The sequence below is a fragment of the Zingiber officinale genome, unplaced genomic scaffold (genome assembly GCF_018446385.1).
Source record: "Zingiber officinale cultivar Zhangliang unplaced genomic scaffold, Zo_v1.1 ctg133, whole genome shotgun sequence".
NCBI classification, from domain to species: Eukaryota; Viridiplantae; Streptophyta; class Magnoliopsida; order Zingiberales; family Zingiberaceae; genus Zingiber; species Zingiber officinale.
Window position 1 is genome coordinate 364,297 of NW_024589829.1, and position 26,479 is coordinate 390,775.

The 26,479-nt window shown below is 41.5% G+C and overlaps 4 protein-coding genes and 1 long non-coding RNA gene across 10 annotated transcripts; 1 reads left to right on the forward strand and 4 right to left on the reverse strand.

The window, feature by feature from the left end:
* Window positions 1-2,724: 2,724 nt before the first annotated feature.
* LOC122036115 lies at window positions 2,725-5,469 on the forward strand. 6 transcript variants are annotated; one of them, XR_006127320.1, is made up of 5 exons: window positions 2,725-4,440; window positions 4,511-4,708; window positions 4,823-4,897; window positions 4,973-5,061; window positions 5,155-5,469. XR_006127320.1 is itself a non-coding variant. In XM_042595327.1 (4 exons), the coding sequence occupies exons 1-4, from the start codon at window positions 3,087-3,089 to the stop codon at window positions 5,267-5,269; spliced, it is 531 nt and encodes a 176-aa protein (XP_042451261.1). In that variant the 5' UTR covers window positions 2,725-3,086; the 3' UTR covers window positions 5,270-5,469. The 6 variants fall into 6 exon arrangements, 2 of the variants coding, with proteins under 2 accessions (XP_042451261.1, XP_042451262.1); XR_006127321.1 differs by having other exon boundaries at window positions 4,823-4,868; XR_006127318.1 differs by having other exon boundaries at window positions 4,511-4,897.
* A 555-nt stretch (window positions 5,470-6,024) lies between these two features.
* LOC122036081 (translation initiation factor IF-2-like) lies at window positions 6,025-10,722 on the reverse strand. Its single transcript, XM_042595275.1, has 2 exons — window positions 10,296-10,722; window positions 6,025-6,273 (listed from the first exon to the last, which is right to left on the reverse strand). The coding sequence occupies exon 1, from the start codon at window positions 10,660-10,662 to the stop codon at window positions 10,312-10,314; it is 351 nt and encodes a 116-aa protein (XP_042451209.1). The 5' UTR covers window positions 10,663-10,722; the 3' UTR covers window positions 6,025-6,273; window positions 10,296-10,311.
* A 5,124-nt stretch (window positions 10,723-15,846) lies between these two features.
* Window positions 15,847-17,858, reverse strand: LOC122036080. Its single transcript, XR_006127316.1, has 2 exons — window positions 17,706-17,858; window positions 15,847-17,593 (listed from the first exon to the last, which is right to left on the reverse strand). It is a non-coding gene; the product is annotated as an uncharacterized LOC122036080 (long non-coding RNA).
* A 140-nt stretch (window positions 17,859-17,998) lies between these two features.
* Window positions 17,999-23,563, reverse strand: LOC122036098 (sucrose synthase 7-like). Its single transcript, XM_042595291.1, has 19 exons — window positions 23,499-23,563; window positions 23,301-23,390; window positions 22,184-23,194; window positions 21,854-21,986; window positions 21,548-21,702; window positions 21,262-21,454; window positions 21,060-21,178; window positions 20,780-20,996; window positions 20,582-20,677; window positions 20,320-20,493; window positions 20,132-20,248; window positions 19,880-20,046; window positions 19,575-19,799; window positions 19,170-19,491; window positions 18,841-19,085; window positions 18,636-18,774; window positions 18,468-18,562; window positions 18,346-18,369; window positions 17,999-18,254 (listed from the first exon to the last, which is right to left on the reverse strand). The coding sequence occupies exons 3-19, from the start codon at window positions 22,282-22,284 to the stop codon at window positions 18,242-18,244; spliced, it is 2,535 nt and encodes an 844-aa protein (XP_042451225.1). The 5' UTR covers window positions 22,285-23,194; window positions 23,301-23,390; window positions 23,499-23,563; the 3' UTR covers window positions 17,999-18,241.
* Window positions 23,564-24,220: 657 nt separating this feature from the next.
* On the reverse strand, window positions 24,221-26,368 carry LOC122036099 (trihelix transcription factor ASR3-like). The gene is made up of 2 exons (XM_042595292.1): window positions 25,319-26,368; window positions 24,221-24,758 (listed from the first exon to the last, which is right to left on the reverse strand). The coding sequence occupies exons 1-2, from the start codon at window positions 26,043-26,045 to the stop codon at window positions 24,439-24,441; spliced, it is 1,047 nt and encodes a 348-aa protein (XP_042451226.1). The 5' UTR covers window positions 26,046-26,368; the 3' UTR covers window positions 24,221-24,438.
* Between the last annotated feature and the right edge of the window lie 111 nt (window positions 26,369-26,479).

Sequence of the window (26,479 nt, forward strand, 5' to 3'; positions counted from 1 at the left end):
AAACAAAACTTGGACATTAAGGTGGGTTGTCTTTTCAGAACTAAGAACTGAGGTGTTGAACCATTGACACATTCGTACGCTTCTTATAGTTGTCAAACTTGATCGTCAACCGTCGAAACTTACTCAGACTTACTCCATTGTATTTTTCTTTAGAGCTACCCAAACTGCATGAACCGAAAGATACGACTCATACTCAAAAGATAGCCGAAAGAACTAATCAATATGCCCTATGCAATGAAGTCTTTTTTCTTCCATGCCTTATAAGCATCAAAATTTTGTCTGTGCTGTGTAGTGGGACCATCTACAGGTTCTATCATAACATGAGTTACAGCTTCCAGAACTTCTTGTTCCTGAAGAACATATTGTATCCAGATGTGTCAAATCTTATAGTTATCCCTATTAAGTTTTTTCACCCTTGTTGAATCCAGCTATAATGTTTTTGGTTGTCATAATCTATCATAAATAAATACATTATTTAGTATTCAGTATCATTCATATATATGCAATTTATGATTAACTCAATATTAATTTTAGTTGGTTTATAAAATTAAGTGATAAATACATTTTCACTCATCATTCGTATAACTAATCAAATCAAAATTTATCAATTCTACTACACACATCCCAACAAATAAACTAATCATTTATTTATTATACTCATAATGAACTAATCAAAGAGTATCATGCATCATGTAGAGTAAACAACATAAACAAATATGTTAGATATTGTTAACATATAACAAACTAACATGAACGAAATGGACTAATATTGTTCATACATAACTACAATTAGAATAACAGAATTCTAATAAACTAGATAGACTACCACTACTCCCATTAGGAGAGACACTAGTGCAGTGGTCAATATAATATCTTTCAACCTAGACTCATTTGGAGTAATCTCAGGTGGGATAGCTTTAGGATTCTCCATCGGATTCACAATTGGATCCATCTCTGGATTCTCTACACTCTTTCGGATCCTCCTCTGATTCTTGGGGATCTTCTTTTGAATCCTTCTTGGATTCGTCGGGATCTTCCTCTGATTTTTCGAAATCTTATTCTGAATCCTCCTCAGATTCGTCGGGATCCTCCTTTGAATCCTCTTCTGATTCCTCAGGACCCCAAGCAAAATGAAGTAATTGTCTGCACATCTTTGAATATGAGATGCGCCCATCGGAATCATCCCAAAGTTGGAGTGCTATCTGCCTAAGATTTTTCGACAGTGAATAGACCAGATCTCATCTTCTGTGTGTCTTGGACGGGAAAGTCTTCTCGCACGAGTTTCGAACAACCGATCGAGCCAACCAATAAGCCATCCGACTCCATAAACCGGGGCATAATTAAGCTCCTTAATCTCCTCCCGAAACTCATGTTGTCATATATCACGACTAGCTATCTGAAAAATTGAAATTAAATAAGTCAGAACAAAACCGATTAACCAGTACAAAACCGACTTAATTCAATTTATACAAGCATAGTGCCAATATAATAAATCAAGAAAAATAAATCGTTTCGATTTTTAGGAGTCTAAGTTGATTGACCCATTGGACCGATCGATCGGGAATCCAGATCCTAAACGTGGTCTATTGTCCTCATTAGAAATAATCTAATTGGGCAGAGATTTTCTGTACCTATGTTATGTTATTGTTTAATCTAAGTCCATTTCAACCAATGTCAAACTCATTGATTAAACTTAGGTCTGTTGATCAAACCAATACCTATTGAATGAAGTCTGACCCATTAGAACAAATCTAATTGGATCAAAATTGGTCTATCCCATTTTCTAGCTCATTTATCATATATGGTAAATTAATCTTCTAATTAATTACCGCATGTATACAAAAGAAAAGGGGAAAACGTTATTTTTTTATTTTAAACAAAACTTTTTCTCCCCAAAGCATTGTGCTTCGTGAATTTGTTTCCCTTTTTTCTCGCCGCTTTGTTCGCTGCACGTCACTCACGCCGCCCGCTGCCTCAACCACGACAAACTCGATCACCAGCCACGATGGCCAAGAGCATAGCCACCAGCTAAAATCGGAGATAAACTCCGTGGGTGTTCCCTCGAGGCCTAATTACAGCCGTCGATCACGATTTCTCTCGGTGTCGGCGACTGTGGCAGATCACGATTGTGTCTCGATCTTGCTTAGCTACAGCAAAAGAAAAAACAAAAACAGAGACAAACTTCATTTTTGTCTAGCAACCAAAACGAACAGAGCCAAGCAATAAAAAATGATTCAACGCAGAGGTAGGGATGAACAGAGAATATGAACATCATCATATATTTCAAACATGCATCATCATGCTGTAGAATTTGATACCAATGTAGTAATTCTAAACGCATAAATAAAAATGTAAGCGGTAAACACTTACACTCATCTCTCGTAAATCTGTTGTCACGCCCCAGAAAAGTCCCCGCGAAACAAAAATCCGACAGCATCTCCCCTATACCACTACAAGAAAAATTAGATTTTACAACACTTAAAAGATAACGTTTTTTTTTAAAAAAGCGTTATTTTTTTTTAACAACGCTTTTAGTGAAAAGCGTTGTCTATCTATTTATTTTCTAACTAATAGACAAAAATCGTTATCTATTAATGATTTTTATGGGTCAAAGACAATATTTTTAAAAAAAGCATTGTCTATTAACAATTTTATTAGTCTTTAAACCACCAATTGATATTTGACTAAAACTTTTAACTTACCCAATTATTTTTCCGCAACACATCCTCCCACACGCAACAAAGCCTCACGCCGAAAACAAAAAACCGTCACTCGCCGAAACCTAAATTAGCAATCTGGCCTCCTAACTCGCGATCTCCTTTCATGCAAACTCCCTTCGCCGAAACCACTGACCCTAAGCTCCATCTCCGTCTTCGTCAACTTCTTGATCCCAGCACAAGCGCAGGAGGAGGAGAACCAATGTTTCCGCCCCCTTCCTCATTCGTCTCCATCCTTGCCTATCTTTGGGTACAAGTAAGCGATTGAGTGCAAAGCTGCCTCCTTGGTAGGTTTCAGGATCGGCTCCCCCTTTGGCTGTGCAAGTTTTTTTTAGGGCAAGAGGGAGGTGTACATGAGAGTAGAAGATCATGGAGTTCTGGACGGAGTTCTTGGTGAATAGTTGGGGGGCATCAACGGCATGGTCAGGGTCACCTTCAGCTATCCACTCGACACGCTCCGTATCCACCTGCAACAGCCACCGCCGACTCTCGCTTCCTCAAATTCCTTTGCCCTTGCCCGATGATCCATCTCGGGCATCGACCTCCTTCATAGAATCGTCGCTCGGGAGGGCCTCACTATGCTTTACCGCAGCATGGTCGCGCTGCTCACCTCCGTTTCAGGTACCCGTCCTCCCCTTTCTCTGATTAGCTTCAAGGGAACTAGATCGAATGAAGTTCAGATCCAAGTAAGCAGTCCCTTCTCTTAGCTTCAAAACATTGAAAGCTAAGAGTTGAGTTGGTTCAAATGGATTGGCATTGGCATTGCTATCGACATCGGCATAATTGATACATTTTGATCAGACGTTGTAGGAGTTAAAGGAGTGTGGGTGGTGATGGGTTTGACAAGGTAATGCTCAAAAGGATGATTTTGTCTTGTTCTTTGGTGAAAGTGTTAACTGAAGTTGGAGGATCAGGAAGTGCTGGAACATTACTGGCTGAAGGAGGTGATGATGCCTCCATGCTTCCTGCTATGGAGGAAGCTGTAACATCAGTTCCATTTCGAGAGCCCAAATGATCACTGGTTGCAATGGAGCTGCTTCTAGAATTTGGTGGATTGACTTTGGAGTTCCTTCACAAGCACAGACAAGTTTTTAACCAGTCTTTTTTCTTTCTTTCTAAATATGGTAGATTAGCTACCTAAAACTAACCTGCGAGCTGACTGAGCATAATCATCGTCTTCGCCTTCCTCTTCCTCATCACACTGACTAGCAGATTGAGGCACAATTGGAGTTCTTGGAAGGGATTCAGAGACTTCAGGTTTTGTAGGTTGAGGTGCCACAGGGTCCCTTTCGATCAACTCAGATGCACCAGCTTGCAGAGGTGAACCAGAAGCAATAGCATCGTGCTTTGCAAGTACATTTTGCAAGTCATCATTCAATTCAAGGCCTTGACCTAACAACTCCTCATCCCTGTGAACATGGCCAAGTACAATTTAGATAGTTTGGGCATAAAATTCTGCTAGAAGATGAAATGAGCCAAAGGAAGTCAACATATGAAAAAGGAAAAAAGGATCAAGTTCCACAATTGTCAGAAGATGATATGAGAAGTGCGAGGTTTGTTAAGTCATTGCAAATGATGAGGATTAACAATGTCAAGAAGTTACAGAATAAGGAACAATGATCAAAGTTGACCAGAGAAGCTAAGAGAATAGTTTATTTGGATTTTTTTATGTGGTCCATGAGAGTTTGCGTTTGCCAAAAGGATGGGTTTTTTTTTAACTCTGGTATTTACTTCTAACTCAAGGATTTTCCATGTGTGTGGAACTGTCTTAAAGGTTTACGATTTATTTACAGGTTCTAGGAATTAAGAGGAAGATGTTTGCTAAGAAGCGCTAAGTCGAGAAGGCTTTAATGAAGAAGACATAAGCTTCCTATACATCTCTCTAGTTTCTGAGTTCTTACTGATGTGTCCATGTTGTTGTTATTGTCTTTCCAATATATAATCAGTTCATAATCGTGTGGTGCGGTCGAAATAATAGTCCAGTTTTAGTGGTTAGAGACAATGAAGTTTTTTGTTTTGAGCCTAGTTTCTTGAAACAAATTCATAGTTGTATTTAATGCTCAACTATATAAAATTGTAAGCAATATAACTAATTCTTTTTTCAGGCCAAAACAACAAAGAAGATTGTGTTGACACTTCAATGCCAGAGCTGTAAGCATTATTCACATCATCCAATAAAAGTTTGTATTGATATTCTACCTCTCTATCCTTTGTAATTTTTCCACCTATAGCTAATATCTATTTTGTTCTCTTAGAGATGCAAACACTTTGAGACTGGAGGAGACAAAAAGGGCCAGGGAATTAACTTCTCTCTTCTCGTTTGTTTTTTTTTTCCAAATTCTAGGTGATGCTATGTTCTTATTTTCATTGAATATGATAGTCATTGATGTTATGAGAACTTGATCTATTTCATTTATCTACATTTCCGTGATTACAGGAGCAGCAACTACATGTTATGTGGCATTGCATCCGAACCTCAGGAGTGTGACTGGAAAGTACTTCGACGAAGAACTATCAAGAAGGCTTTGGTATTTAAACGAGAAGATGATTAAAGCCAATGAGTAAAGAGAATTCAAGTTATAAGAGGATAAGTAGCATCTATCAAGATCCTTTAAGTTCATGTAATAAGATGTAGTTGATAGGACTAGTTTTGAGTATCTTCTAATTAAAATTTCTTTGTATGCGAGTAATTATGTTTGTTATAGAAGTGTAACGATGATAATTTATATATTTATCTCAGTTGTTTATTTAATAATATGTTGTTGATTGAAGTAGATTAATTTTCATTTATCTTTTATTTGTCTTTGGTATTAAAAGATAATAGTTTAAAACTTCTTGTATTTTGCTAAAAAAAAATAACACTTTTTTATGCATTGTGAAACTGTTGTCTTTGTTAAAAAAGACAACGCTTTTTATGTGATGTCTTTAAAAAAGACAACGCTTTTTAAGTGTTGTCTTTAACGTTGTCTTTACAAAAAATGACAACACTTTTAAAGCGTTGCAAAAGCGTTGTCTTTGCTACAAACGACAACGCTTTTAAAGCGTTGTCTTTGAGCATACTTTTAACAACAATGCTTTTAACAACGTTTTTCAGCCACATAGACAACGCTTTTAAAGCGTTGTCTATTAGCTTTTTTCTTGTTATACGGGTGACAATCTGACGCATTACTACATCCAAAATATACATCAGCCACATACGGCTAGAATATATACACAACCACGCAGTTTATATCATCAGTCCACTCGACTGGAACAAAATAAACACAATCACGCAGTTTAATAACACTTACATGGCTGAAAGTAATCATGCACAGCAGAAAACACAGAGAAACCCACAATCCACAACTAAAGTTTACTAGCCAATTAGGCTTACACAACCACAAGAGTACGAAAGCAAAACACCACGAATCAAACTCCAAACACAGACCAATTCATATAATACCAAAATCGTTGTATACTAAAAACACAAGTAAAGCGAAAATAAAATCGATATAACGCAGAACCCAGGACTGGCAGCCAACATCCCTCCAAGCATCCATGAATCATCTACTGCTACCTGGAGAAAGAAAATCAGTTTGCGAGGTGGTGAGTATTGGAACTCAGCGGGTAAGGAAATATAGTGCATGAACATAATATACAAATAGTAAGTGAGTCAAGAGTATACAGTCTCAAAAGGGGAATAGCAGATACTAAAACAAAACTATAATAAATGCTCATACCTGAAACCATATCCTAGGCTAGTAATAGAATGTCAGAAGTAGTACTAATCTGCTACAGTATTGCTCATAACTACAGAGGTAATAAGCAAGGTATATACAAACTTCCAATAAGTAAACCAAGGACTAAACACCTACAACAAGGGTACATCTCAACATAAGCAAGCATAGCAACATAAGTGAGTAACAGCAGTAAGTAAGCAATAACGGCATATATAAACAGTAGCAGCCAAAGCAAGTATAAAAATAGCGTATGCACGGATGGTCACTCCCGCCCACCTCTCTGCACCATGACCCCTGTATGGTCGAGAGGCGGGGTCAGTGACAGACTGTACACCACTCCAGCTACCACTCACATGAGTGGTCGAGGGGACAGTTGCATAGTAGCTAACAAGCTACATCTGCGACGGGGTCCCTGTTGCTCGTAACTCGAGCTACCACTATCCATGAGTGGCCGAGTGCGGCACGACAGGACAAGCGGCATCAACTCCAGCTACCACTCTCTCGAGTGGCCGAGGATGCTGCCCTGGTTAACAACTCTCTCGACCGCAAGAGAGAATTGGTCGTTGACATGCATGACATGACATGATGCGCCAAATACAACAATCATCATACAAATATCAGTACAAATTAGGTATGCTACATGAAGCTAGCATGCTCAATATAGTACATAAATAAACAACAATCAAAACATACAAACATGATATCTAGTATCTGCTACTGATCATGGACAACAACAAGAGACTGTATAGATATGAAAACGAATTTCTTAAAGATCGCGTGGAAGTATCAAGTGCAGGAAAATAAGAGTGGAGTCAAGGTAAAAATAACTTCTTATCCAAAATAGTTCATGCACCAAGGTCAAAGTACTAGAAACAAAGCAAGAAGTACCCGTCTTTACTATATAGTCTGAACCAAATCACGTCCTGTTACGTCAACCGTCTCAATCAATGTCCTGCACCAACGTACACAAATTAGCTATCTTCATATGAGTCAAATAGCTAATACCAATTCTCAAACTAATTAGGGGAAACCTTAATCAAACATAATCTTCGACTAACCTCCCCTACTCAATGTTTAGGTCTTACTGATACGATTCACCAATTAAACTAGAGTTAAATTAGTTCAACACTAAACAATCCATTATCCTTTGATAACAATTCCAATTTCTAGTACTAGAGTTAATCCAATGCAACCAAACCAAATTCTTCTCTGCATCAAACCAATATTCATTGGATCTTAATCTAATTAACCAATCCAATACAACAATGGAACAAATCCTTTATTAACTAGGTACTGAAACAAATCTTACCTAAATGTTGTTACCGTTTCTTGTTTTTTTTTCTTCGACCATGGCGATGGCGGGGACACGAGAACACTATATTGCTAATTGAGTTGGAGACGGTGGTGGACTGGAGATCAGCTGTGGTGTGCGCCGACAGAGAGGCAAAGGGGCAGAAGGATAAGCACTAGTGGTCCTACACAACACAGAGGCGCAGCGTCGGAACAATGCCACATGCTGGAGCAGGCGCAGAGGTGGCCTGCTCGTGGATGGAAATCGGAGCAATGAGGTGGGAAGGTGGCTCGTGGCGGGCAAGTGCCAGCGGCGGCGGCCGCTGGCTGTTGATCGCACACGACGACAAACTACGCATGTGCGCGAGAGGAAACGGCAGAGGTGCAGCGCCCCGCGGTCGCGAGGATGAGGCTCGGGGAAGAGATCGCGTGGGGGTTTAGGGCACGGAGAAGAGGGAGCTCGTCGGGGCTTGTAGTCGGCGGGTTTTGAGGAGAAGGTTCGCGAGAGGGAGGGGGGCTCGAGGATGAAGGAGGCGCGACGCTGTGTGGGAAGCTAGGGCACGGGGGAAGAAGGAAATTATAAACCTAGGTATATTTGATTAAGCCTTAAATTAGTTTCTCAATCAACTCCCATCTCCGGGTATTCCAAATAGATTTTTTCTTGAGCCCATAAATGCATCCCCTCAAAATACGTCGTACGTGCTCCGATTAATTCCAGAAAAATTCCTAAAAATTCCAATAAGATTATTTGTCAAATAACCCTATTTTAAATTATTATTTTGCTACCGTATTTTACATTCTCCCCCACTAATAAAAATTTGATCCTCAAATTTACTACTAACTCAGGAATCCTTATCTAAGAATAACAACCAAATAACACACCAATACTAGTCCATCATAGTGTCATGATCAAATTCTTAACCGAAAAGGATGCTTTTGTGGGTTATGGACTCATCTTGCTTCCACTGCGCCACTCTGATATTCTGCCTTCACTTGTTGACACACAGAGAATCAGACTTCAAAGTTCACAATATCATCCTCTACATTTTCCCTTTCCATAATTGCTATATATACAGGGAGCCTTAGACCTATGAAAAAGTAAGTCGATCTCCTACTGATCAAGCTAATAAGAGTAAATCAATCCTCTACTAACCAAACCAACGCAAGTAAATCGATACTCTATACATCGGGTCCATAAAAATCACTAGGGCATTGTAAACCTAAATAGCAATATCAAGGACTCCTCATATCCGTACAACAAACATACCCAAAAATAAGATCACTGACACAAAATCTGTAATCTAATCTTCAACTAAAATCACCAACTCCATAAATATCAAGGCATTATACTCTTTAAGTCACTATCAACATCAAGGACTAAATAATAGACCATCAAGTCTAATATCCACTAATAGATCATCAAAAGACAACATATCACCATATCTGATATAACCAATGACTGACACCACAAATCATACATGGTATAAACAACTAACCAAGTACTAATAAATATGTATGATAACAATTTACAAACATACCTCCTATAGCTTGGAGATGTCTTGCCGCTGTCTGGTCCCAAAACTCGAAAGTCACATCGAGGAACCAAATTACAAAGGAAAAACAAAACAACCCAAATACCAAAAATAGGCATCATAAAACTTGGCTCTGATACCATTAAATTGGTATCAGATTAACTCAAAAATCCAGATCAAAAATCCGCTCTGGTGTGACTATCTTGCTTTATCATCCAATTGGTGAGCTTCTTCTTTAACCAAGGTTCCATCACACCCACTGACTTTGGAACTGTGCCTTATCATCAGTTTGTGATATGGCAGTGGAGGTGCCCTTGTTGGTTGAGATTGCAGTGGCTAGACCTACTGGCAGGAGGCAGAGTCCTTTGTTCTGAAGGAGCTGCATAGCACTGGTGACATTAGTTTCCATGTGCTTCACAACTTCCTGCTCGAAGGCTATGCTGTCATCTAATCCTGAGATGTCTGCACCACCTTGCCCTTCAGAGGATGATAGGAAAAGACTGCTGGAGCCCTGTGAAATTGATTTAAAAAAAAGTTGAACAAAAACAAGATGTGCCTTCACACATCTTATGTGTTTGTGTCAGTTTTTTTTTGTTCTTGCACATGATGTGCCTTCACACTACATTGGATTTGAGATTCTTCCCCATTCAAATAAGAGCAACAAGGTTAAAGCTCTCCTAACAGTCCTGTTATATGGATTCAAACTTATGTTGAATAATAGCATTTTCTGTTCATCTTCTTCCTTTCTAAAAAAAAAAAATCCGACTTATTTCCTGTTAAGTAGAATCATCCATTTGTTTACGTCAAAGAATTGCAACCTCTCTAAGAGGTCTAGAGCAAATGTAGTCTCATTTGGAAGACCATAGGAGCTAGGAGTCCTGATATAATAGGTGTTGTATAATGATAACAAAGCAAGGAATCGGCTCAGAATTGTGTTTACTATGTATCTGTCATTTGATTCCCAGAAACAAATTGATAAAACAATTACTTTATGGGAATGAAATAAAAATGTATTTCTATTAGAAGAAAGTAACTACTAGTAATCAATTCGGATCAGTTGCGGCGACGTTTTCGAAGGGATCGACGGGGGGCGAGGGTTGCTGACGGGATCAGTGGGGGTTGTTGACGGGATGGCCTTGTTGATGGGATCACGGCGAGATCAGCGGGGTCGGCGGCGACGGGGACGACGACGGCAGGAGCTGGGTCGCTGACGGGATCGTTAGCTGCGTTGGCCGCGGCGGCAACTGCATCGGCTGCAGCTGCGCAGGCCGCGTTGTCGGCTGCACGGGCCGCGGCGGCAGTTGCGTGGGCCACGGCGGCAGTTATCTCGCGGACGGGGGCGGGAGCTATAAAGGTCGCAGCAGCAACTGCATAGGTCGCGGCGGCGCGGCGGTGGGGATCCATGGTTGGATTCGTGGACGGTAGGGTTAAGGAAGGGGTTTAAATAGGTAACTCCATTTGGTTTAGGGTTTGGAAAGGAATGGAATAATAGAAATTTAAATTGTTTGATTAATGGGTTTGATAATAATAATTTTGTAATCCAAACAATGGACTTAGAATTCATTCTCATCGAGTGTCTTAATTAAATTAAAACCATAAATTAAATTAATTAAATTTAAAATCTTAATTAAATTAACAATATATTATTTTTAAAAAAACTTTTAAAAATATTTTAGAAATTATTTTTAAAACCTTTTAATAATCCTTTTAAAAATTATTTTAAAACCTTTTAATTTTTTTAAAAATTCTTATAAAAATTATTTTAAAAATCTTTTAAAATTTATTTTGAAAAAAAAACCTTTTTAAAAATACCTTTTTAAATCTTTCAAAATTATTTTTAAAACCTTTAAAAACTCTTTTAAAAATTATTTTAAACATCCTTTAAAATTTTTAAAACACTTAACTAAAATACTCAACTAAATACAAAATTCAATTAAATAACATAATTAGATACGTAACCAACTAAATAAAAATATGTAATTAATACTAAGGTAATAAAATATGCTTCAAGTTACTAGGAATAGTAAATAAAAAATAATTATAAAATACCATAAAAATAATTTTGAAGACAAAATATATAAAAATCTTTAGGAATATTATTATTTGTTTTAAGGACAAATATGATATTTGTTGTATTTGTATTCTCAAACTTATGATAAACAAAACAACAATATTTACAATCATATTTAATTTCAACTTCTAAACTAAACAACAACGATAGAATGATTAAATTCATTCTCATTCCAATTTATAAAAAAATCTATTCTCATTTCTATTATGCACCAAGACTTTCATTTCACTACCACTAACATCGGTCATCATCGCTATATGATAGGGCTGCCTCCGGCTCATCATCTCCACAGCAACCTCCAGCTGGTAACCGCAGCAGAGAACAAAATCCAAACTGACAGCCCCTGTAGTGACCAATCTGCTGTAGAAAATCTGCACTTCTCAGCCCACTTCAGCCCCAAGCTGCACCATCATGAACCCATCAGAACTCCGGCACCACCCTAGAGCTCCGGCCACTGGCACAGGTGGTTTGAAAAAACTGATGCAATTCAGAATAGGACCGAACCAGACTGCACATCTTCTAGCAATGCTGTTCATCATCTCCACAGCAACCTCCAGCTGGTAACCGCAGCAGAGAACAAAATCCAAACTGACAGCCCCTGTAGTGACCAATCTGCTGTAGAAAATCTGCACTTCTCAGCCCACTTCAGCCCCAAGCTGCACCATCATGAACCCATCAGAACTCCGGCACCACCCTAGAGCTCCGGCCACTGGCACAGGTGGTTTGAAAAAACTGATGCAATTCAGAATAGGACCGAACCAGACTGCACATCTTCTAGCAATGCTGTTCAAAGGGGAGACAGCACTCCTCTTCCCACTTCAACCCCTATCGGCACCGTACATGATATTATCGAAGCTCCGGCTTCCCTCAAGAGCTCCGGCCATCAGCAGTAAATGGCATAAAACAGATCTGGTGAGGTTCAAAACTGAGAGTGTGGAAAAATCTGGGCACGAGTCACTTTCCATCCTTGATTTCCACCAGCCTTCTTCCCAAATCAGCCTGAATCTGCATCTACCTATGCCCATCGGATCTCCGGCATCTCCCCGGAGCTCCGGCCACCGGCAGAAGTGGTTTGTGTAAGCATATAATCCGGACATGATAAGTAGTGACTACGTGTTTTTTTCCTCCTTGCATTAGTAGTCTTATTCTTTCCTAGTTTTAAGGGATTAACTAGTGGAATTAGTCTCTCCTATTTTCATGGTTTAGTGATGTTAATCTTTCCTATTAATTAGTTGAATTAGTCTTTTCTTTCACGTATTTAAGGAATCTCAGTGTAAGGTTTCTAAACAGAAGTAAAAAATCTCTCTTTGCTCTATTCCTCTTGCATATTAGTGTGTACTTTGGGTGTGTTATTCATCAATTCTAAGCCAACATATGGTATCAGAGCCTTGGTGGTATAAAACACCCAAGAATCCACGATTTCACAAAATATCGGGCATCCCACCAGTTGCTGCGAAGGAGAATGGCGGAGTATCATTTCCCTATCCGATGCTAAGTCCTTACAATTATAGTATGTGGGCAATAAACACAGAAGCGATTCTTGATGCCCAGAATGTTTGGGAGGCGGTGGAGCCAGCGGAAGGAGCCCAGGTGGATGCAAAGAAGGATAAAAAGACACGTGCATACATCTTGCAGTGTGTCCCCGAAGACATGCTTCTCTAGATCGCAAAAAAAAAGACGACGAAGGAAGTCTGGGACAACCTCAAGATGAGGTAGCTTGGTAGTGATCGAGTGAAGAAGGCATGCGTACAAACGTTGAAAAGCGAGTTTGACGCCCTCCGGATGAAGGAGACTGATACGATTGATGAGTTTGCTGGCAAACTCAACGCTATGAGAAGCAAGTTCTCCACTCTTGGTGCCACGCTTGAAGATTCATATTTGGTAAAGAAGTTGCTCGATTCTGTCCCTAATAAGTTCTTCCCTATTATTGCCTGTATTGAGCAGTTTCACGATCTTGAGACGATCGATACCATTTGAGAAGACTATTGCACGACTGAAGGCGTATGAGGAACGAACACTACGATTACATGGCAACAAAAACGACACTGAAGGAGAGCTCCTACTTACTCATGCCACATGGCAAATGCGACAAAAGGGAAGCAACGTGGACACTTCGTCAGGAGGAAAGGGGCGTGGGTTGAGCAGCCCTAGTCGTGGCAAATGGCGTGGGCGTGGGCGAGGGTGTGGTCGTGGGCGTGGTACGCAACACCAAGACAGTGCAGGAGGGACAAGCGGCGACAACAATGGCACTCGAGACAAGAACCATATAAAGTGTTTCAATTGCGAGAAAATAGGGCATTATGCATCCGAATGCTACAACAAGCATCGTGATGATGAGGCTCACCTCACTTGCGCCACCGATAAAGAGTCAGCACTGATGATGATCGTGTCCCACGAGGAGTCTCACATTAGGCATGAGCGGCAGGATATCATTATACTCAGTGAAGACAGGTTTCTACCGGAGATGTATCGCAACGTTAAGAAAGGAGAAGATAAAGACGTCTGGTACCTTGACAACAGTGCCAGCAACCACATGACTGGCCATTGTGAGAAGTTTCAAAAACTAGATGAACCATCACCTAGAGGGTGAGTTTTGGCGATGGATCAACCATTGAGATCATGGGCAAGGGGACGGTTGTGTTCGAATGCAAGAACGGCGATCGAAAGGCTCTCCACGAGGTATACTATATTCCGAAACTTTGTAGTAATATCATAAGTCTCGGTCAATTGACAGAAACTGGGAACGAGGTGCACATGGAAGGAGATACCATGAAGGTGATTGATAGGAGCGGGAAGCTCTTGATGCTAGTAAAGCGAACACAAAATCGCTTGTACAAGATAACCTTGAAGACATTTAAGCAAGTCTGTCTCCTAGCAAGCTTAGAAGACCCAACCTGGTTATGACATGCAAGGTTTGGACATGTCAATTTCCATGACTTGAAGCTGTTAGGGGAGAAGAAATTAGCGGTTGATGTGCCACCATTGCCCCATCCGAACAAGCTTTGCGAGGTGTGTGTGATCGCCAAGCATGCAAGGTCATCATTCTCGTATCAAGCAAATTTCAGAGCGGAAAACCATTGGAACTTCTCCATGCTGATATTTGCGGGTCAATCTTACCATGTACACTAGTCGGTAACAAATATTTTCTTCTGATTGTTGATGAATTCACAAGGTGGATGTGGGTGTTTATATTGGCAGCAAAGAATGATGCATTCCAAGCATTCAAGAAGTTCAAATTCTTGACGAAGAACAAGACTGAATACAAAATCAGGACACTCCGGACAGATCGGGGCGGCGAGTTTCTATCCACAGAGTTCACTCAGTTCTGTGAAAATGAAGGAATCGAGCGACATCTCACGGCTCCCTACACACCCCAACAAAATGGTGTTGTGGAGCGTCGGAACCGTACCGTGATGGCTATGGCAAGATCTCTTCTCAAGGATACACACATGCCGGCAAAGTTCTGGGGAGAGGCGGTTAGGCATGCTGTCTATCTGTTAAATCGTCTCTCAACTAAGGCGCTAGGAAAGCGTACACCATTTGAAGCTTGGATGGGGAGAAAGTCACATCTCGTCCACTTGAGAGTGTTCAGTTGTGTTGCATATGTGAAAAATATAACCTCTCACCTCAAAAAAACTTGACGACATAAGCAAATCAATGATATACAATGGTCTTTTGTCATCATCACCAACCGAAACGCTAGGCAACTAGCTGAAGTTGAGTAGAATCCTGTGGACTTTGAGGAACAAGATGGGGCTTTGGTCATTGTTCTTGGTGGCCTCTGCACCAATCATGCAGGTCCTTCTCATAGGGATGCTGGGAGGATTTTTTGCATCAGGTTACAGTAATCTGCTTCATGCCACTGCTCGGAGAGACATGAATAAGGTAATTCTTTAACACTAGAGTTTTTCATTATTTTGTAGACTCACCATTTGCTTTTAAACAGATCGTGTTTTCAATCTTCACACCATCTCTGATATTTGCTAGTCTATCGAAAACTGTCACTTTTGAAGAAATCATATCTTGGTCTGTACGCCACAGTTGTGCTTCTGAACATCTATAGTTTTGTTCTCGAGAAATCATTTATACTAACATAATTGCTGTCTTCTGAAGGTGGTTCATGCCTGTCAATCTTGGGATTGTATTCCTCTTTGGGGGAATCCTTGGTTGGATTGTTGTCAAACTCTTGAAACCACAGGAGCATCTGGAGGGCCTAGTAGTGGCTACATGCTCTTCAGGTAATCCTTCACATCTCAGTTTGCACACATTTTAGCGGTACTGATCCTTAATATTGTATCAATGAAGGTAACTTAGGCAACCTGATGCTGATCATTATCCCAGCGGCTTGCCTAGAGAAAGGCAACCCATTTAGCGACGAGACGATGTGCAGTGCCCGTGCCCTCTCCTACGTTTCCTTCTCCATGGCGGTAAGATGTTTTCTGAGATTTAATCACCAGTGAAGATATTCTCTAAACGGCATCATAATGCAGCTTGGAGGGTTCTAAATCTGGACATACACTTACAGTCTCATTAGGAAGGATGGTAAAGTGTACCATGGGAACCAATCAGATAGCCATGGATTTGCCACTAATGGAGCTAATCTGATGAAGGAAGGTCATCAAGGAGTCTGCAAATCAAAACACCCTTCCAGTGTTCACTAAAATCAGTGGAGGAAGTAGCAGAAAACAAACTTGCAAGTAACACTAATGATGTCCAACTTGTGAGTAGAATTCATAATTGACACTTTTTTCACTGCAGGAAATCCCACTATTACTCAGTGGAGGTTTTCATGATAAAGGAATGAACCTGGGGAACAAACTGAAAGAAGCTCTGCAAAATTTTGTTGAAGAATTGTTGGCACCACCCACTGTTGCCTCGGTAGGTTTGCAGTTTGCACGAATAACTGTTTCACAGACTAGTAGTTTTCAATGCAACAGCTCTAGTACACTATTGCTTTTGATCTATTTCAGATTATAGGACTCATAGTTGGAGCAGTACCATGGTTGAAGCCTCTTTTTATAGGTTTGACTGCACCGCTCAAAGTTGTTCAGGACTCCATCAGAATACTAGGGTACCCATGTCATGCTGTTTGATCTATAATTTTTGAAGCAGTAACTCATTCCTGATGCGTTTATATGATTGATCCAGTGATGGCACAGTACCCTGCATCACTCTCATTCTTGGTAGAAACTTGACACAAGGTAAAGCCTTAACTTACATCATTTGGCACTAGTTATTGCTGTATGTCTTTCTAAAACTTGGAAACATTCAGGAATATGCAAGTCAACCATTAAGCCTATGGTAATCTTTGCGATAGTTTGTGTTCGGTATATGATCTTTCCATTGATCGGAATTGCTGTGGTACAAGCAGCATATGAAGTAGGATTCACGACATATGACCCTTTGTATCGCTATGTGTTAATGATATAATTTACTCTGCCACCAGCCACGAACATAGGTACAATTCTATATAACACAAATGTTTGATGATATTTTTTCTGTAGAAAAACTTGAGTTTGAATCTTAATGCAGCTAGAATGAATCAGTTATTTGATGTTGGTCAAGAGGAGTCCTCTGTCATCTTCCTATGGACTTATCTGATTGCAGCAATTGCACTGACATTTTGGTCTACAGTATTCATATGGCTCTTATCTTAGACTACTTCAAATGGACTCTTTCCTCGAAATTGAAGGAGGAAAAATAAAATACATTTATTTAGGTTAAGGTTAGGAAAGGTTGTTCAGAAAGTGTGTGTATTAATTTTGTCAGTGAAGAGCTTCATTTATTTGTTATGCAAGATAACAAACAGAGAAGTTCCAGTGTCATTTTTTCTTAAACAAATATTGCAGATTCTTATACATATCAATTAAGGATGTCATTTACTTAATTTATTGATTATACATGATAAGAATCAAAGCAAGCTTCAAACACTAGTATAATCACCTTCTCACAAGACTACGTGATCTTCAATGTATATGATCAAGTTAATGCACGCAATTTGTTTGGTGAAAGAGTAGTAGTATAAACTTGAATATCCTAATTAAGTAACATGAAAATACTCAGATAACAGCCAATATAAGAAATAATTAGTTTACAAAAACCCAGTTTCAAGTTCTCTATATACAAATTTGCAGTGTTTTACCAGATCAGCTCGGCCGCAGATTCATATAAATTGGGTACCGTGCGAATGTCTACTGGTCCCCTAATTCTTCTGTACTCGTTGTTTAAGATTTTGAGCCCTCTAGGATTGTCAAACTATTTTCGCTAAAACTCGGTCAAAAAAGTTCATTGAGATTTTTCACATGAACAACCACTTGAATGCAGACATCAAAAGCCCAAATAAAAGCAAGGAAAACGTGAAGAACAGTGAACATACCTGAATCGACGGAGTTAGGGTTTGAGATTGGGGGGAGGGAGAAGAGGGCCAAAGACAGCCAGATCGAGTAAGAGAGAGAGAGCGTGAAGATCCAAGCAATGGCGTCGCGAACGGAAGGAGAGAGGAGGCTCGCCGTCGTCGTGATCTCAAAACCAGTTTGGGGGAGTCAAACGAGGAGTTTCAATTTTAAATATCAATGCTTCAAATATCTCGAATTAGCCCTCATAATTTTACAATTTGTTTATGGGTTTAAACTTAGGATGGTTTCTAGTTTTCTCCTAATAGTGTAAGAATTTACAAATAACGCCTTAACTTGTTTTGTTCGAATGTCTAGGTATAACGCACGCACATCTACCAATTCATTTATTGCAAACAAATCCCTCGAAAATTATTAAATACATCTCTGAAATATATACACACATCCCTGCATCATTCTTTTCTTTTGATTTGATCGCAAACCTTCAGTCGAAGAATTAAAGCATCTCTCGTGGCCGTAGCTAGCAGATTTAATTATTTCCTCAATATGCATGAATGAACTAACCGAAGATCCTAAAACGATAACAAAGTAAGAAGACCAAACAATTAATTAATCAACCAAAATTCAGGGATTATTAAAGCAATGCTCGATGAATCTTCTTACCTTTGTATTCGTGATTGGGTGCGCCTGCATTCATCAGAGCATCTCATTAGTTAGAATTCCCTCGATATTAATTTATACGTAAAACTCTCGAATGATATCATTATTAATTCTGCTTGGCTCACCTTGTTGTAATCTGAGATGGAGGCCTGGACAGGATCCTGGCTGTCGCTGGAGGCGGCGGCTTTGCTTGATCAACCGCAAGCGGAACACTCTTTGCCTGCAAATGAACAAATGCCATCGACAAGATCACCTTTTGCCTACTAAACTGGAAGATTATATTTCTAACTCACCATGTTTCTGAACTGGAGATTGAACAGGAGCTGTGTGTAACGTTGTTTGGCGTGCTTCTCTTCCTTGTGCAGCTTCCTCCAGAAGCTATAGATCGATCCCATGTTCAGCACTTTGTTCGCATAGATCTTCCAGGTATAGCTACAAAAAATGGTGGAGAAGTTGGAATTTATGAAGCCGAATGATCAAATTTTTATGGATTAATACCATTCATTGATGCGTTCCAGCCCGGCGGAGGAGATCTTGTTCCAGTAGCCGCCGTCGTCTCTGCACTTGGCGAAGAAATCTGCAATCTTGTTGCTTGCTTCCTCGCCGTTGGTGGGATCGATGTGGAAACCGGAGACGCCGTCGACGATGATCTCCGCCGGTCCTCCTTGGTTGGTCGCAAACGTCGGCAGGCCACAGTTCATGGCCTCGATCACCGTGAGACCAAATGCTTCGTACAACGCAGGCTGATCCGATCACGTCAAAATCCTAACTTTATGATCTAAACTCGATCGAAGTTCAACTTTTAACAAAAACGTTGAGAAATTTACCTGAACGAAAGCTCCTTTGGTGTCTGCAATGAAGCGGTAGAGCTCGCCATTCCTGACACGATCACTCTGTGCAGCAATCCAACGTATTTGGCCGGTTAATTGGTGCTTGGAAATGAGAGCATGCATCTTCTTGATCTCGCTAATCTCTTCCCTGTCCTTGGACTTGGAGGGGTCGAGGAATCCCGCGACGACGACGAGGTTCACCAGCTCCCTCAGCCTGCCGTTCTTCCCGTACCACTCCACCAACCCGGTTATGTTCTTCACCGTATCCAGCCTTGCCATGGAGAAGATGATCGGTTTCTTTCTATCAGCAAGGAAACCTCTGTTTCCCCAAAAAAGAATAAAGTTAGATCGAAAAGTTCAAATTTTGCGGGTGTCTGAAATTTAGGAAGAAGAATATATTACATGTGTTCATCATTGTCTGCTTTTCTGTAGAGGAGCTCCTCAATGGCAGGTTGAAATGCAGTGATCCGACTCTGCTTCTGGGTGTAGGGGAAGTAGACAGATTGATCGGCGCCGGGAGAAGCTATGTTGAACTTGGGCTCGAAGACATTGATGCCGGATGTGAATCGGCATAGTCCAGGCATGGTGAATGCATTGTGGCTCTCATACTGCCCGGGCCTGTCCTTACTGCATTGCCAAAGTTTGTATTCCTTTCTCGGAACAAGAACAGTTTCAGTAATGACAGTTTTCTTTTCGAGAAAATTTACCTTCCTGCAATTTCCTGGTATGTACTTGTGATGATGAAATCACTAGAGTTCATTGAGATGATATCAGCTGTGAATTGACAGGAAAAGTGATACTTGGCATCCAGTTCCTTCCACTTCACATCAGAATTCTCATACTTGGTTTTCTCAAGAGCGTGAGCTATAGTACTCTGGTTTCATGATTCTTTGTTTTCAGTAAATATCGACTTGTGATCGAATTCAAAAAACACGAGAAGTTAGTTTTCGGATATCTACCTGAGTGACTCCGAGTTTGCTTGCCATGAGAGATGCGACAAGGTTACCATCAGTGTAATTCCCAATGATCAGGTCTGGTTTCCCCTCTAAAATGTCAAGAACTTTCGCAGTAGCATCCTAAAGATTCACACAAGATTTAAGTATACCTCTCGATCGATACAATCTAGCTCAGGATAAAACTAACGTGCCTGCGCATATCGCTCGAGGTAGGGGTAGATGTCGAACCGCGAAACCCATTGGCTTACAACTTTACTGTCGGTCCGAAATGGCACGCGAAGGATGTGCGAGTGCTTGGTGTTCAGAACTGCTTCCAGTTCTTGGTTGCACTTAGTCCCCTTGGCTTCCGGTATCAGCCTGGTTACCTGTCATCACCTCTTTCTTTCAGTTAATTGGCTTGGCTGTCGACATAAACAAGTCTAAGAACTCATCCGAATTCAGTGTGCCTCTTACCACGAGAATTCGAGGTTTAACTGTTAGCCCTTGCTGTTTGATCCTGAGCAGCAATTCTTCTTCGAAAGCTCTCACTTGGTCTAGAATGTATACAACCTGTTAAAAAGTTAAGCTTATAAAAATTCTAGTTTAAGAAAAGTGAGCGATCGAGCTTCAAGGGACAATGTCAAAATTTCAATTTGAATTGCACACGTATACCTGGCCACCGGTATCAGGCAAGCCAAGAACATCTGCTTGCCCGAAATAGCCATGTGGAGAAAAGATTACAACGTCAAAGATTGTAGGAACCCTACTGAAAAATTTCTGTATGCTGACAGGATCTGGGGCTTGGAGGACCTCAGAGAGACAACTGAGTGTTTCCCTAACCCTTTCAGCTGTGTCACCCCATCCTTTCTCCAATCCCCATTCTTCGAATCTGCAAAACAGTTTGCATATGAGTGTTGAATCAACGAGTTTCATTTTGTTTATAGAGAATCACCTGTGCGCAAACATGTCGAATGGTGTGTTCTTAGGAAGAGCACGAACATGCTCTTCTGCCAAGATTAGCGCAGTCTGAAGTCTGATCACTGTTTTGAGGGTGCTATTGATCATTAAGCTCTGCAAATACAAACAGAAGATTAGAAAAGGCCAAAAAAAGAAGAAGATATAATAAAGATCTTCCTGATGTTTTCAGTTCGAACTTGTCCTCTGTAATTAAGGGCCAGCAAATAGTCGAACAATGGCTTGGAATTGCTTGGATTCTCAGTCAATCTTGATGACAGGAATTTGGATATGGATTGCATGCCATTTCCTATAGAGGAAGGCAGCGTGAGGTGAGGTGTTGTCAGATCGAATGCCCCAAAATCTACCTCTAGTGCATTCTCGTCATTGGCCCTACAAAATTTGCAAAGAACACCAAGTTTTTGAAAATGAACCACATTGCCATTGCTATTGCCATGCAATTTGTGAAGTGTATATTATAGTTACCAAGTTTCGTCATATATTCTTTCTTTATACTTGAGGTACTCAGAAGCAGTGATATCATCAGCTTGCAAATCCTCTGAATGGACCTTAACATACTCCCATATTCCAGGAAATCGCCGCACAGCGAATGCAACCAATGGAGGAATGACAACTGCTTCCTGTTATAGATATCGTAAATTAGGCGCGCGCACACACACAAAAAAAAAAAAAAGTATGCCCCAAAATCTAACTTTTGTTGTAGTATATGACCTTTCGTTCCTTAAGATAAGCTAAGAGGATTACGGAGAAAGAGCAAGATGGAATTGAAACCTGAGTTGCACAAATGATCAAGCCAAGAAATCCTTCCATTAGCTTGGTCTTCTCATGCTTGTCATCCAATGTGCTATCAAACTCTTCCATCAGTTGTTTGTTCTTCATAATTCTCTTCCCCTTTGAAACATACCTAGATCATGTGTTTCATGACAAATTGGCATGAGTTGTTTCCTCAAAATAATGCATGATTAATGTGTCAATGATATAATAAAGTGCTTTACATTGCGCTGCTCCTTTTTTTTTTTCTAGATTCATATACAGAGTGCAATTCGTTTTGTAATATCTTCTCTAATTTATAAGGAAAAGAAATGTTTTTATTATTGGTACCTCGCAAAACACCGCTTCATCTGGTATCGAATTTGTTTTAGAGCTTCAGGCAAGCCCTCAGCAATGCTATCTGACCTCTTAATGTTGCGCCGGCCGGCCATTATTCTATCAAGTGCAGCTGAGATGATGAACTTGGAAATCCTATCAAGCAGGCTATGACCTAGTATACCAACAGAGTTGGAGATATCAATTTATATCATATGATCACCATGGCAAATTGTTCAGAGAATTCTGCATTGCTTGTATGACTAATCCACATATTCTTCTAACCATAGTGCATGGAAAGCAAAGAGCAAGAAAGGCATTTGATACGGGGTTCCTTGTTTGTTATGCAAAGTGAAGTAGTTCTATTCTTCCGAAACCTTCTCATTAGTTGAGAGGTTTGGAATTTAGGTAATAAGCAACCTTTGTACTAGCTGCATTGCAGTAAAAATTGATATGAATGCATTATAAAATATAAACCAATGATAGATGAGAAAGAAAAACCTAGAGTAAGTGGAAGGCACTCAGATATCACAATCATTTGGTCATTCAATGCAATACAAGTAAATTTATTTTACCAAAAAATTTTAAAAAAATGTTGAATCTCAATGAAAGCTAATTCAAGTCCTATTGTTGATAAGATAATTAAGATGTCATAAGAAAGCGGTCCATCATCTACTTTCTGAAATTAGTGTGCATCATTTGTGACTTCGGAGGAGCAGATGAGATCGTCTGTTTTTAATTATATTAAAAATTGTTCGGAGTGGAGGATGACTGGCAGTTTGACTGAAGACACCGGGCATCATCGGTTGTGGTGTGTCAGGCAATCGCTGCTGCTTCTGACTCCTCTCCTACTCATACCCACCAATCTCTCTTCTCCTCCACACCCCCATTATTTCACCTAGTCGTAGTTGCATTGAATCCATCTACATGCACGGAGAGCCACCGCGAGTTCACTGTCTTCACTTCATTGCCATGCAACGTATACATACGCATATCATCATATTACTGCATTGCCAAATGCCAACCCTGTTTTTAATAAGTTTAAACGTTAGAATTGGTGGGAAAAATGGAAAGTACACTACTGTAGATAAAGTGTCTGTGTAAAGCAGAAACTTTATATGAAATTTTTTACAGTCTTTGATTCCATCACCGTTCGCGCAAGGAGGCTCTGAGTGCAGCATCAATTTCCACTTCAGGGAATTATTCTCCACCTTCCAAGTGACTATAAATTTATAAAAATAAGGAGAAAAGAGAAAGATTTCAGATGGCAATTGAAATCTACTGTAGGAGGGGAAGAAAAGGCCGTAATGATTCGGGACAGTATTCGTACACGAGCCTGTTTGCCTTCACTTGCTGTTGAGGAAGAAGGGAAGGAAAGGGAAAGAGCAGACGCCGTTACCGTTTACATCGCACCGGTTCGCCGTCACAACGACAACACGGGCGTTACGCGGGCTACGTGTCGGTACGTGACGCGAGGACAACAGGCAGAGTGCAGAGGGGCGAAACCGGGATTTCCTACCTGACAGGGGCATTTTAGGCAACAAATTAATTTTGGGATCTCATGGCACTGGTCAAAGCTGGCCTTTGACCATAGTACAGCCAATAGCAGCTAAGAGTGTCAGCACCTCTTGGATCCGCACAAGCCTCTGCTCGTCTACCCGACCGCTGGAACTGGACCCCACGAGCTCTTTCGGAAGATAAATGTGGGTGATAGCGAAACCAGTAGCATTAACGGGAGAAGATGGGCAGGGTCCAGCGAATGAATGCCAGCTCCGTTATGGGCGGTATTTCATGCGACGAAATCGCCCCTGTGATGGGAACACGACAAATCCAGCCGTCCCTTTCGCTGGAAGAGATCTCCAGATGTCTCTGTAAATGAGCATATGTGACAGGGGTACTTTTGTCCAACCGAAGCACAAAAAGACCAATAGCGACGGGCCCCACTTTGACCGCAACAGTACGCGTTCAAACTTTTTACGCAGGCAAAAAAATATATTTTATTTATGAATGAATACATTTGAGGCATGATAATTGTTAACTAAAGATTTCGCATTTTAGGAAAATAAAGTTATATTTTTTCTTGGGAATTCAATGTACGGGCCGTGGTGGTCCACAATTGGTACGAATAGAGTAGCGGGTATCGTACCACGTCACTCGATACGAGACGGATAATAAAAAATTGATACCCACTTTAAAGCCATTTATTTACAACCGAACCGCTCACGATTCCAAGTCGGCGCAGGTTCGAGTCGGGGGGCGTCCGGTCCGGTTCATCGGTGGTTGCCATTGCGGTAATCGGCGACGAGGGCATGGATGGCCCCGGAGAGGCTGTTGACGGCAGAGATGAGGCCGGCAAATCCCTGGCGCCGCATCTCCGTCCGATCCTCCTCTAGCCGCAGCCGCCGCTCCTCCAGCTCCACCAGTTCGCGGTGGCGCTGCTCCCGCTTCTCCTCGCAGGCGAGCAGCGTGCGGGCCAGAACCGTTGCGCTACGGACCACGCTCGAACCCAGCCTCTGCCTCTTCGCCTCCGGCTCCGCCGTTCCCGCTCCGTCGTCGTTCTCCGACTCCGACGAATCCGACGACATCTCCACTGTACCATGAGTTTAAAAAAATTGTTGAGAAAAATCCGATCTCTGACACGTCGAAGTCGAAAAGATGGCAACTTTACGAAGATAATGAGCGTCATTGAGCAAGATCGAGCTGAAAAAGAAGACTTTCTTAAAGCAACACTTTGTAGATTCAAACATATAAAAACAGTGGCTTTTAGCCTGTTGTAAATGCTATTTTAACTCAAAAAATATTAAACCGAAAGGAAATCACCACTTTATCTTGAACTTTTCCGTTTAATTAAATGGAATCGATTTGCAACATTTGTTCTTTCAGCTTTACAGCAGGAAATAGCTTATACGATTCAATGGTAAAAAAAAAAAATTCATGCTTTATTTATCGAAATTTGGTTAAAAGGGAATCCAGTTCAACCGGTGAGTAGAGGAGAAAGATTTCATCTTTAATATCACACCTAACGGAACACGCACTAGCTTTTGATCTTGGAAACATCAGAAATCGCCATCGAGACTCAGCAAGATTTCCTTTTCATTTGGTTTCATTGACAGTGTATTCGAGTAATATCAATGGGAGAACAAAGCGTACCCGAAGCGGACGGATGCCCTGGCGGCAGTGTGGGTGGCGCCGCCGCCGGCTCCGGAAGAGGTGGAGGCGCCGTCGGGATTACAGGGGGTTGCGGAAATCGAGGCGGTGAGAGCGGAATAGGCGCCGGAGGGAGAGTAGAGACGGGAGTGGCGGCGGCGTTCGCCCGGCGTGCAGCGCGGCGACCTAGGACGTCGGTCAAAGCCTCGAAGACCTCAGCTGCGAGGTTGGTGGGGAGGTTGCGCTCCTTGCGCTCGTGCCGCTCCATGGCCCAGTAGGAGGGCAACTCCCCCGCGTGGGCGGCCGCGACACGGGCCTCGTAGCCGCGCACCTTTTTGTAGTCGCGAAGGAGGTTGTCCCATTTGTCATTGCACTGGTTCTGGCTCCGCAGGCACCCGTTGCGCCAGCAGTAGTTCTCCACCCACTTCCACCGCTGCTCCGCCGACCTGGGCACGGCAGCGGCAGGGGTGGAGGCGGAGGGGGAGCAATGGGCGGAGGAGGATGACCCGCCAGCGCGGCGCTCGTCGTCGAGGCGCTTGGCGGTGATGAGGATGAGAGTCTCGTGGAGGGTCCAGTTGCCCTTTCGATAGCCACGGACGATGGCACCTGCGACGGAGGGGGAAGCCGTCGAAGGCGGCGGCGGCGGCGGCGTCTGTTGCTGCTGTGGGTGGTGATGGTGGTGATGGAGGAGGGCTAGGGAAGAGGAGGAGGGTTCGGTGCCTTCGGACATGGCTTCTCGTGCATTTGCTTGTCCCGGTGGCGTCTCTCTCCCCGCCGTGCAGTCTCTTCCCTCTTCCCTCTTCCCTCTTCCCTCTTCCCTCCTTTTCGGTTACAGAGAAAGAAGCGAAACGGATAACGAGGAGAGGAGGAGACTTGAGGCAAAAAGCTTACAGAGTTAAAGTTTTACCCTTTTTTCACTTATAACCCCCTCCTTTCAAAATCTTCTTTCTCTCCCCCCTGTTTACTTCAGTGGAATTCATGGGGGAGGGAAACTCTCCCTTAGTCCCTTATTTACTCCCACGTAGAACCAATATTTGCTCCAAAATCTCTAAATCCAATGAATGCAAGCAAGCAAGCTCTTCTTCGTAGGAATTGCATACAGACAGGACAGTGACAGCATTTACAACAATGACTCAATGAGTTGGGTTTTAGCAGCTAAATGCA

Bases quoted from the DNA above. Each gene is read 5' to 3' on its own strand.
- LOC122036115 (XM_042595327.1), top strand. From the start codon at position 3,087: ATGGAGTTCTGGACGGAGTTCTTGGTGAATAGTTGGGGGGCATCAACG. The intron at 4,898-4,972 runs GTTTGTATTGAT...TTGTTCTCTTAG, and splicing joins ATTCACATCATCCAATAAAA to AGATGCAAACACTTTGAGAC. The intron at 5,062-5,154 runs GTGATGCTATGT...CCGTGATTACAG, and splicing joins TTTTTTTTTCCAAATTCTAG to GAGCAGCAACTACATGTTAT.
- LOC122036081 (XM_042595275.1), bottom strand. From the start codon at position 10,662: ATGGATCCCCACCGCCGCGCCGCCGCGACCTATGCAGTTGCTGCTGCG.
- LOC122036098 (XM_042595291.1), bottom strand. From the start codon at position 22,284: ATGGCCGGCCGGCGCAACATTAAGAGGTCAGATAGCATTGCTGAGGGC. The intron at 21,179-21,261 runs GTTCGAACTGAA...TTGTATTTGCAG, and splicing joins CCCTTAATTACAGAGGACAA to AGCTTAATGATCAATAGCAC. The intron at 19,800-19,879 runs GTAAATTTTCTC...TTGGCAATGCAG, and splicing joins TACCAGGAAATTGCAGGAAG to TAAGGACAGGCCCGGGCAGT.
- LOC122036099 (XM_042595292.1), bottom strand. From the start codon at position 26,045: ATGTCCGAAGGCACCGAACCCTCCTCCTCTTCCCTAGCCCTCCTCCAT. The intron at 24,759-25,318 runs GTACGCTTTGTT...CTCATGGTACAG, and splicing joins AGGGCATCCGTCCGCTTCGG to TGGAGATGTCGTCGGATTCG.